Source organism: Schistocerca serialis, chromosome 4 (assembly GCF_023864345.2).
Source record: "Schistocerca serialis cubense isolate TAMUIC-IGC-003099 chromosome 4, iqSchSeri2.2, whole genome shotgun sequence".
In the NCBI taxonomy this organism is placed as follows: domain Eukaryota; kingdom Metazoa; phylum Arthropoda; class Insecta; order Orthoptera; family Acrididae; genus Schistocerca; species Schistocerca serialis.
The window spans coordinates 770,949,498-770,961,654 of NC_064641.1; the positions used below are offsets into that span (position 1 = coordinate 770,949,498).

Below are 12,157 nucleotides of genomic sequence, written 5' to 3' on the forward strand. Positions count from 1 at the left end.
GAGAAAATTAACTTACTCTAGTGACAATATGAATAAAGAGTAGTGACTAAGACCTAATAAAGTAAATGCGGAAGTATTTTTACAACAGTTGCTATACATACAGATTATGATAAAAGCAATAATAATAACAGTAAAACAAAAAATCAAATAATAATGATAAACACGACTAAGACCTAATAAAGTAAATGCTGGCAGTATTTTTACATCATGTGCTATACATACAGATTATGGTGAAAGCAATAATAATAACAGTAAAAAAATCAAATAATAATGACAAACATGAGAAAGATTGGCAATAGTAATGAAGGTTTGTGCAGATGTACATTAATATTTTAGTGTGTAAAGTAGATGTTTACTAGTATAGCGAGTTTTGGGTAAGGGAGGTTTAAGGAGGGGGTGAGAAGGAAGTAATGAGGTGAAGTGCACTCATGTACAGAGGAAGGCATTACTGTTGCTTAAGTAGATACGTCATTAAGTGTTTTTTGAAGCCGGTCATGTTTTTAAGTTCTCTAACATAACGAGGGAGGTTATTCCAGAGTCGGTTTCCCGCTACTGTAAAGGACTTGGAGAAGGTGACTGAGCGATGCAGTGGAACGGAGAGGATTTTATTATGATGGGAACGTGTGTTTCTGTCATGTTGTTCTGACATGAGTGTTAGGGACGAGGAGAGATATGAGGGACAGTGTACATTTATAAGGCAGTAGACGAGACAGAGTGTATGGAAATCTCTGCGTTTGTCTGCACGCAGCCAGGACAATTTTGCATATGCTGGTGAAATGTGATCAAAAAGTCGAACGTCACAGATATATCGGACGCAGGCATTCGTGACCAGTTCTAGACGTTGGGAATTTTCCTGAGAGAGGCCTTGTAGGATAATATCGCTGTAGTCAATGATTGGGAGTATAAGCGTTTGTACTAATTTCTTTTTCAGATCGAAAGGGAAGAGTTTTTTATATTTTTGTAGGACATGAAGGGATGCTGATGCTTTTTTGCACACTGCAGTTACGTGCTCTGTCCAATTTAGATTTTCATCTATTATTACTCCCAAACTCTTTGCTGAGGGCGAGAAGTTAGTATTTGTTCCATTTAGGATAAGAGGTGGTACGGATTCCCGATGTTTTGGGCTAATGAGCTTAGAGTGACCAACAAGTACCACTTGGGTTTTAGATGGGTTTAGTTTTAGACCTATGTCCTGTGCCCATTTTGACAGTGCATCGAGGTCAGTATTGAAATTTTCAATAGCTTTCTTGAGATTGCTTGGTTTCGCACTTAGATACAACTGAAGGTCATCAGCATACATATGGTATTTGCAATAGGTCAGGACCGATGACACATCATTGACATAAAGAGAGAATAGTATAGGACCTAATACTGAGCCTTGGGGAACGCCTGACACTACCTGCCACCATTGTGATTTTATATCCCCAGACAGGACGCGTTGCTGACGAGACGTCATGTATGAGCGAAACCATTGCACTGCGCTTGGTGAGAAATTTAGACCGCTAAGTTTGGCTAGTAAGATGTCGAAGTCGACAGTATCAAATGCTTTGCTGAAATCTAAGAAGCAAATGATAGTCGCTTCTTGTCTGTCCATGGCAAGTTTCAGGTCATCTGTCACCTTTATCAGAGCGGATGTTGTGCTTCGATGTTTACGGAAACCTGATTGATATTCGCCTAGTAGGTTGTTAGTAGTTAGGTAGTTGGTGAGCTGGTCATGAACTATATATTCTAAGGCCTTTGATAGTGCAGGAAGAAGGCAGATGGGGCGGTAGTCAGAGGCTGCTGTGGCGATGTCCTTTTTAGGCAGTGGCTTAATTTGTCCCAGTTTCCAGGCCTCAGGGAAAACACTTGTGATTAATGAATCGTTGAAAATGTTTGTTATAGAGGGCAGTAGTTGGTCAATAATAAGTTTTATCATCTGGATAGTGATACCATCATGTCCAGTAGATGCTCATCTAATCCGCATTATGGCTTTCTTGACAGTACTGCAAGTGACGTGCTGTAGATAGAATTTTTCTTTGCTACAGTCGTTCATCCCAAAGAAGTAGTCAATGATTCTCTGTTTTTTTTGCGGATCAATTTTGGTTGCAGGTAATGTGAAGAATCGGTTTAGTTCTTCAGCTGGGACCATGGGATTTTCTGCAACTTTTATTTTGCCTAAACCGAGACTACGGAGATTTTTCCACAGGATAGCTGGTCTACATCTATTGTCAGCTAATGTACGGGCATGTCTGAGCTTAGCGTTTCTCACCGCTTGACTGACTTTGTTTCGTTTCTACTTGTATACAGCGTGATTTTCAGGTGTAGGGTGTATCTTGTATGCTCGATGTGCAGTGTCTCTGAGATTCATGAGCTGTTTTAGTTCATCAGTCAGCCAAGGTGCAGGTTGCCTTTTTACTTTTCTGGTCTTTATTGGAGCATATTTGTCATATAGTTGAGTAATTTTGTTAGTGAAATCGTGGAGTTTGTCGTTTATGTCCATGAGGGGAGTAGAGGTCATCCCCCAAACTATTTCTTGTGCCTCAGTTTCGAGTTCAGGCAAATTTATGCGTTTGAGGTCTCGGTATGTAGACAGTTTTTGTTTCTTTCCAGGGCATTCTAGTGAATACGTAATGGAAATGATGTCATGGGCAGACATGCCAGGCGCAGATATTTGAGAAGTGCGGATTATTCTGTTCGGAGATTTTGTTGCGAATATATCTATGAAAGTGTGACTGGTAGTCGTGTGATGAGTAGGTGCCAGCTGAAGTAGCGTCATATTTGAGGAAGAAAGCATCCTCTTAAATTTCCCAGTGGAAGGACTATTGCACAGAAAATTAGTGTTAGTGTCACCAGCTATAATTACATGTTCATATGACGATTCGAGACTAGAGAGGGCAGTTTCGAAGCAGGCGAACCCATCTACTTTAGGAGGTTTGTAAAGGACACATATTAAGCACTTTCTGTTAAGTGATTTGATCTCTATGAACATATATTCCACTTGTTTATCTACATTGTTGTCGGATGTGTGTAGTACTGTAGGTAACAAATCAGAGCGTATGTACGCCCCTACTCCGCCCCCTCGTCTGTTGCATCTGTCGTGCCTGAGAAAGATATAGCCATCTAGGTTTACGGAAGTTGTAGGAATACTTGGTTTGAGCCAAGTCTCTGACAAAAGTATTACATGTATATCAGCAGTTTGAAATATACATTTGAACTCGTCGAAGTGAGCTGGCAGAGACTGGACATTTGCATGTGCAATATGCAGCTTGGTGCGTTTGGGTGTTGATTGCCCGAGGAGGCTGCCGACCGATGTTTGCGGGTCGTGGTTGGCGGTGACAAGCGGGTCTGGCATGAGGAATGCGGAAGGCGTGTGAAGGAGAGGGGGGTGAGGGAGTGTCCTCCCAGTTCTGTGCAGTGAAAGCGGCCGGGAGGGGGAGGAGGTAGGTCCCCGGGGAGACAACGGGATCTGCGGCCAAGGTCAGCGAGGTCTGCAACGGTTATGGAAGTAGCCGTGGGCTGGCAGGGGAAGGAATTTCGCTAAATACAATGGGAGTAATCTGCACGTTATGACAGAGTGTGATATTAATTGCACTTATGAGGATAACAACTAAAGTATTAAGGGGGGTTGCTAATTAAGGATGGAAGTGAGACTACCTTATGCAATAATTAACAAAATTACCTGAGAAAAACAATTAAAAATGAAAATAGTTATGTGGAGAAACGAAAAGTTGATAATACAAATAATAACAAATATTACACGACAAAAAATAATTAGAGATAAAAAAAATAGTTATTTAGAGAAACGAACAATTTGATAATACATTAGTTACGATATGGTTGACAGTGTAAACAATATAAACATACAGCTTAGTGGCAGCAAGATTAGACATGATTTAGCTTCTAAAGCACAGGCTTTCGAGTTCATTAACACTGCAAATTGTTTTCTTTCCGTTTTCGGTCTTAACCATTATCCTGCCGTCATTTGTCCATACGTTATGTAGCCCAAATTTCGAAATCGCGCTCTTCAAAATGTTTAGTCTTTCAGAGGTCAGATCATCGCGTACTGTCAGACCCGACTTCGCGAGATTCTTCTTTGCTCTGAGATTTCAGATCTCTTCCTATACGACATAAATTTCACTATTATAGGTCTTGGTTTTGTAGAACCTGGCGACTTACGACCCACTCTATGACTTCTGTCAGTGTCACTCAGTCACCTGCACGCCTAGCTGTTCTTGGACAAGGTTTATCACAAGTTCATCTGTGTTCTCCCTGCTGCTCTCTGGAATGCCGAACAGTCTGAGATTATTGCGTCTCTGATATTGTTCGAGCTCGTCCGTCTTCTCGATCAATTTCTGTTCGAGCAGTCGTGCTTTCTCCTCACTTGCTTTTAACGATGTGTCCAGTGCACGGATCTCGCTCGCATTCGCCTCTAGAGTTTTCTGTATTTTGTCCGTCACTGCTGCAGTGACAGCATCGGTGATGGTTTGAACAACGAGCCCGAGCGTCTCCTTAGCCTGCAGCGCGGCGCTCACCTCAGCCTTCACGAGTGCGGCGATGTCAGCGATCCCGGGCGGAGCGGCCGCAGCTCCCGGTGTAGACTCCACGCCTGCGCTGTCGTCGGCCTGGCCGTTGGCTGCACTGCGCGTTGTTCGGCGATTTTCCATTTTTAGTGCGATTCCTTGTAATTGGTGCTCAGTATGTGATATAAAATACGACACTCGGCAGTAGATATACGGCTTTAGTATATGTAGACTAGCCTAACTGCTTAAAACACCTCCAGATTTCACGTAAACTTGCGAGCAAAGCTAACGCACGTCACTCACTCGCCGCCATGTTTACAGCGTTCCATAGGTCACAGTATCTGGAAGGCTTCACATCCTGAAATTTCCTGTAGATGATGTGATTGTTACTGAAGGTTTCTTGAAGCAAATTTTCACTTGGGAGACAATGTGTGGTGTTGCCCAATCTTACATGAAAATAGTGCTGTGGACACAGTTGTGTTCTTGCAAAGATGGGATCACATGTTGTACAAGGAGATCACTATAATGTGCAGATGTCACAGCACACTTAACAGACCCATGAGATGTCATCTCGTCAAAGAAAAATAGACCGAGAATGAAGGAGCTTCTGAAACCACAGAACACAGTCACATAATTGGAGTGCAGAGGATGTTCCTGCCTGGCATTTGGTGAAATATAAACCCATTTGCGACAGTTCTGTACATTCGTGGCACTGTGCAGAGTAAAATGTTCCCCCACCACATGTCATCCATTTCCATGCACGCCAAAAAATGAATGGCAAAGTAACGGCATTGTAGCGTTTCTTTGGAGCTCGTGTGGTGCACATTCTTAATTTTGTAGGGGTACCAGTGTAAAATTCATTGCAAAATCTTTTGAACTGTTGAAAACCAATTCCCTTGACACAGATCGAGCACTGGCTGCAGAATTTGAGCCATGTGCTGCACAGTCAGCTGTAGCTACAGAAACTGTATCAACAACTAACAGCCGGCTGAAGTGGCCGCGCGGTTCTGGTGCTGCCGTCTGGAACCGCGAGACCGCTACAGTCGCAGGTTCGAATCCTGCCTCGGGCATGGACGTGTGTGATGTCCTTAGGTTAGTTAAGTTTAACTAGTTCTAAGTTCTAGGGGACTAATGACCTCAGCAGTTGAGTCCCATAGTGCTCAGAGCCATTTGAACAACATGGGAATGGGCCACCTGCCTCTCCCTGCTACATCACCTAATTCATCAGTTTCTTCAAATTAATTGTTGATCATATTCTTGAGCTCATTTGTTGACATGGGGTCTCTTCGCATGTGTTTCTGTCGACAATATTCCTGCAGTGCTGCACTGCTATTGCTGCTGTTCAGAGAAAACTACTTTACCAGCGGTGCATAGTCTTTCTTCTCAATAGCCAATGTGTTTTGTGTGGAAAACTTCACCTTCTCAACCCTTTACACTTACAGTCACTTCACAGGAGAAATCAGCACTTGTCACCAAGTGACAAACGGTGTACTGATGTAAAAAACAGGAAACATTTCACATTATGACTGCTCACAGCACTATATTTTCACCATGTGCAGAAAATGGAACTATTTTTTTCCGGTATACTCCATGAGTGCACTGATTGATGAATATACGTACAATGTTTTAATGTCCTGCGATGTATACAGCCAACATTGCAGCACTAGGAACACTGTCAGTTTAATTATAACCTTCTGGTATCTTGAAAAGATGAGTGGCAACAAAAGTAAACCAATGATAATAGAATATAGTTGAATTAAACCAGACTGTACTGAGGGAATTAGATTGGGAAATGAGATATTAAAAGTAGTACATGAGTTTTGCTAATATCAGACAGTAAAATAACTGATGATGGGCAGAGTAGAGAGGATATGAAATCAGACTGGTGATAGCAAGGAAAACGTTTCTAAAACAGCACTTATTAGCATTGAATATAAATTTAACTCTTAGGGAGTCTTTTCTCAGGGTATTTGTCTGGAATGTAGCCTTGTATAGATATCAATGTGGATGATAAACAGCTCAGACGAGATGAGAATAGAAGCTTTTGAAGTATGGTGCTGTAGAAGAATGCCAAAGATTAGATGGATAGATCAGATAACTAATGAGGGAGTATTGAATAGAATCGAGGAGAAAATAAATTTGTAGCACAACTTGCCTAAAAGAGTGGATGAGTGGCTAGGAACCCTTGTGAGACATCAAGGAACAGCTAAGTTGGTAATGGAGGGAAGTGTCTGTGCCTGTGTGTGTGTGTGTGTGTGTGTGTGTGTGTGTGTGTGTGTGTGTGTTTTGGGGGATGTACAATATATGAAAAAGAAAGAATATGTGGTAAAATAGATTTATTTCATGGTATTGAAGATGTAGTAGTGCTCATAGCTCTTATGGGATGCATTTTAGAACCTATGTTTACTAGACTTTCTTGCTTTGAATGGTGATTCCCGTCATATTGACCTTTCCTCCTGGGACACACTGTAGAGCTTATAATTAGAATATAGGATTATAATAAAGGGATCTTGTAGAATCTCAGTGGTTGGCACTGAAATTTTACTTCTGTCATGTGAATTACACTTTTTGGGGGTAGTTATTGTTGTCACAGGTACAGATTCTGAAAAATGAATGCAGTTTCATCACTGAAAGATACCACTGAGAGCAAACAACAGTTGGCTTTAATCTTGTAACAAAATTGTAGACATAATTTTAGATAACATTATTGGGAACAGTGATTTGTAAGTAAAGTAAAATTAATAAGAAACAGTCAGTTTTTACCTGTTTTAAAATTGTAGACACTGGACATTGCATCCCATGTGCAGTTACTCAAGATGATCTTGCATGTGTTTGTCCACGGTGTGATATATAGTGATTCATCACAGGCTAAGAATATGGCTTTGAAAGGCTTCAAAAATCACTTTTGTATACTTTTTCACTTACTCTTACATCCTCCTCTAAATTGAATTAGTATTCCCATATAAGATGACTCATAAGGCCCTGCAAATCATATCAGTCATACACAGGGTATATGACACACTATTTAATCACAAATTCTGCATCTAGGGAGCATCAGTAGTACACAGCCATAACAGCTCAACTGGGGTAACAAAAGTTTGGGGTATCTCCTAATATCGCGTTGAACCTCCTTTTGCCCTGAGTAGTGCAGCAACTTGACATGGCATATACTCAGCTAGTTGTTGGAAGTACCCTGCAGAAATATTGAGCCATGCTTCCATTATAGCCACCGATAAGTGCGAAAAGTATTGCTGGTGCAGAATTTTGTGCATGAACTGACCTCTCGATTATGTCCCATGAATGTTTGATGGGATTCATATCGGGCGAAGTGAGTGGCCAGCTCATTCACTCGAATTGCCCAGAAAGTTCTTCAAACCAACTGGAACAATTGTGGTCTGATGACATGGTGTATTGCCATCCATAAAATTTACATTGCTGCTTTGGTACACGAAGTCCATGAACGGCTGAAAACGGTGTCCCAAGTAGCTGAATGTAACCATTTCCAGTCAGTGATTGGTTCAGTTGGCCCAGAGGACCCAGTCCATTCCATGTAAACAAAGCCCATACCGCTATGAAGCCACTACCAGATTTCACAGTGACTTGTTGACAACCTGATTCTATGGCTTTGTGTGGTCTGCACCATAGTCGAACCCTACCATCGTCTCTTACCAGCTGAAATCAGGACTTACCTTTGCAAAGGCTCTCATGACTGTTGTCTCCTGCCATAGGCAATGAACACTAAATTTCACCACACTATCCTAATGGATTCGTTCATTGTACATCCCACATTGATTTCTGTGGTTATTTCACACAGTGTTGCTTGTCTATTATCACATACAATTCTATGCAGATACTGCTGGCCTCGGCTGTTACGTGAAGACCATTGGCATTGTGTTGTCTATGGTGAGAGGTAATGCCTGAAATTTGATATTCTTTACACACTCTTGACATTGTCGATCTCTGAATGTTGAATTACTTCATGATTTCCAAAATGGAATTCTGCTGTGTCTAACTCCTCATATCATCCCACGGGAAAGTCTGGTAATTCCTGTCATGTGTCAATAATTGTGTCAGAAACCTTTTTAAATGAATAATCACCTAAGTGCAAATAACAGTTCTGCCAATGTGGCACCCTTTTGTGCCATGTGTATGCGATACAACTGCCATCTGCATATGTGCGTATTGCTGTCTCATGATGATGTGTCATCTCGGTGCATTTTCCAACAGTCTCGTGTGTGGAACTTCTGTAGTAGTGCACTGTCATATAAAGCAAAAAGGAAGGGCATTTCAAAGCCTGGGTTTTAAAATTGCCTTTACTTTAATACAGACAAGAAATAAATGTTACTTTGGTAATTTTTATATCCAAACAGTTAATTCTCAAGATTAGTATTTACTCTTAATCCAAAATATTTTAACTCTCAGAAGAATGGCAAATTTTCTTGGGAAATTCCTTTAAAACGGTTTAAAAACGCTTCTTGATTCTTATGTGAAGCAGGACTCATAAAATGTTCATTTATTTAAAAAAATATGAGAACTGATTACAGTCCCTTGCGGATTTGTTTAATATTCTGTGATTTAAAACCAAAAGATGCTATTCACAAGCTGAAATTTGTTTCATTTTAATGTTTTTTTTTTTGTGTTCATGTTTTGATTTACAGTTCTGACCATCTTTTCTTTTTTCAGTGGACTTGTGTTCATGACATTCAGGATTTAGATTATCCTGACACGGAGAGTGAAGTAGATTTTCAAGAAGCTGAGGAAGAGGAATCATCCTTGTTGAGACCTGGGCACAGTCAAAATAGTGGAGGCAATAACGACACAGGGCAGAGTAGTTTTGCGCCTTCAACTCGTGCAGGTGCTAGTGCTAGTGCTTCTAGTGGTTCATCTCAGACTGCATCATCTACAGAAAATGAGTCATTCGAAACACGTTTAAGACGTGATGCAGACGATTTGCTTGCACGCGCATCAGAATTGAGTGTTAGTCGTGGTTTCTCAGCTGCTAGTGTCGAGCTTCATGTTTCTTCAGCTGATGTGTGGGAAGCTTTGGTTGCTATAAGGGAGGCAAGAATACGCCGCGAGCGAGAACGTGAAAGGGAACGTATGGAGCATGAGTTTTCTTTGGACCAAGATTCTCTGCCTCGTGGCTTCCAGTTCCGGCTGTCTTCTGCAGCTAGTGCAGCTAGACGAATAATATCTGAAGAAGTTGCAAATGATGCAAGCATGAGTGATGTGCCTCATGGCCCTGAAGGAAGAGCAGCAAGGTTTCGAATATTAGTCCACAGGACTTTTGATGACGAACCTGCGCCTGGATCATCACCTCGCAGAAATTCCAATCAAGCAGATAATGGTGATGCACCTGATGCACAAGTGTCCTCCTCATCTAGAAGTAGGCCTGCTGTTTCAGGGAACACTGTAAACAGTCCAGCAGTCCTGATACGTCCACATGGAAGCAATGGCTCTGGTGCAATTCTTATAGTAAATCATCGCGACGTGTCTCGCTCTTCAGGTAATTCATCTTCATCTGAGACGAGGCGTGTAGGACCTACAAGAGTGTTTAGAGTAAATACAGGGACAATAAAGCCAGATCATCCAGGCAAACTCAATCGTCAGATACATCAGAATATGCAGCGACTTACTCATTACATAGAGGAACCAAATGTAGGAAAGGGTTTTATAAAGGAGCTGTGTTTCTCTTCTGATGGCAGGCTTATTTGCTCTCCTTACGGTTATGGTGTTCGGCTACTGGCATTCTCCCCTGACTGTGCTGAATTATCGTCTTGTGTTCCTGCTGTTCCCCCTGTGCGTTTGTATGAGTTAGCCTCACATGTATGCCATACAGATATAGTTGTTAGTACAAAGTTTTCACCTCAGCACTGTTTACTCGTGTCAGGTTGTTTGACGGGAAAAATTGTGTGGCATCAGCCAGTGGTGTGATTGCACTAGACTTCAAGTGAAACATGGAGTGTCTGTTGCAGAAAGCAATTAAAATGTTTATATGTGTATGGACATGTTTCGTAAATGTGGTGATATAGTTGATGTTATGATAAGCTTGGCTTGGCACTGTAATCGTAGAACTGAAATTTGATGTTTGATGTACCACAATACTTAACAAGTGTAACTGTAAAAAGAATCTCAGTGATAACTTTTTTATCATTTGTGTTTGGAGTAATTTCCAAAATTAATGTGGGCTGCTCCAGGATTTCCTTTTTATCTTTTAAAATTCCCATGCTACAGGAGATAGGACTTTATTTAGTTTATATATATGTATATTTTCAGCTGCATGTAAAATTCATTTGTGAAAGAGCATGATGACAGCGTATTTAAATTCCAATTGTGTTCCAAGGCACACTCCATTTTATGCATTAATGTATATGTATGAAAGTAGTTACCATTTAAACCAGATTTGAGTGCTTATTACTGTGTCTGGGAATTATTCTTGTTTCTAAACAGGTTTTTATTCTTGATTAAAATTATGATGTGTGCGTGTGTAAGAAATTAATGAGAATTTTAGCTCTTTCCAAGGTACACTGTTGTTACTGAAGTCATATTTTTCCTCTTCTGTAAACCTCATATCACACATTTTATTCCAAGCATCTTTAAAGAGTAGTGGGCATATTTCATTAAAAAATGTTTATTGTAATGTGAATCTCTAAGAGAGGATCATCTCAAGTTAAATCTTTTATAATTGACAAACAGTGCATGAGTATTACTGTAGACACCAGAGATTGCTATCAGCAGTTGAACAAATCATATTAAATGCACTTGATCGTGTAGATATCAATGTAACAGTATGTAATATGAAAGGCATTGCAGATAAATATCGTCAAAATAAATTTAGTGTAATATACCGGAAAATGCTGTATGTTTGTGTCATTAATCAGTGAACTTGTTATAAATTATTCTCTGTGAAAGTTTACTTTGACCACATATTGAGCATAATGTGCACTTTGAGTAGTGGACGTGGTCAGAATGCATATAACTGAATGTGATTCTGATTCCGTGTGTGTAGTTAGTTTGGAGGTTGGAAATAAGAGGAAAAAAGGTGTGTGACTGGGTGAATAAGAGTGCGATGATTGGAGGAGAGAACAAAATCTGGACAAATTTTAAGTTTCTTTAAACAAAATTTTATTCATGAAATGTTATGTAATATCCTTTCACACTTTATGTGGACAACTTCAATAGAGCACAATCATTCAGTGAGTCCCCCTTTACATTCAAAAGTAATCAGCTCATGTATTAAGACATTTATCATACTGGGTGACGAGACGAGCAATTGGCCTCTGATGGATTCACAACTGCACCTACCCTTGCACTTTGTCTGACTGAAACTGATGTACATTTTTCTCTTTCTTCATATTGCCAAAGATGTAAAAGTTGCACAGTGAAAGATCCAAGCTGTACAGAGAATGTTGCAGCGCTTCCCAACTGAATTGCTGAAATGTAGCATTTGTTTAATTTGCAGCATGGGGATCGACATTATTGTGTAGGACGGTTCTGTCCAAAAGCATTCCTGGATCTTTGACTTTATGGTGCATCACAGTTTCTGCAAAATGTCTCCATAGCACTGCGTGTTGATTGTGGTTCCACGCTTGAGTAACTCGATGAACTGAGGGGCTCCTGCAGTTGAAGAAGAAAGCTATAATGATCATACCAGA

The 12,157-nt window shown here is 40.6% G+C and overlaps 1 protein-coding gene across 1 annotated transcript in view; it reads left to right on the plus strand.

The window, feature by feature from the left end:
- Nucleotides 1–11,363, plus strand: part of LOC126473330 (DDB1- and CUL4-associated factor 10) — a 70,837-nt gene extending 59,474 nt beyond the window's left edge. The window contains exon 7 of the mRNA XM_050100316.1: nt 9,186–11,363. Within this exon, the coding sequence (XP_049956273.1) occupies nt 9,186–10,436 (1,251 nt within the window). The 3' untranslated portion in view covers nt 10,437–11,363. The remainder of the gene's footprint in view (nt 1–9,185) is intronic.
- The last annotated feature ends 794 nt before the right edge of the window (nt 11,364–12,157 follow it).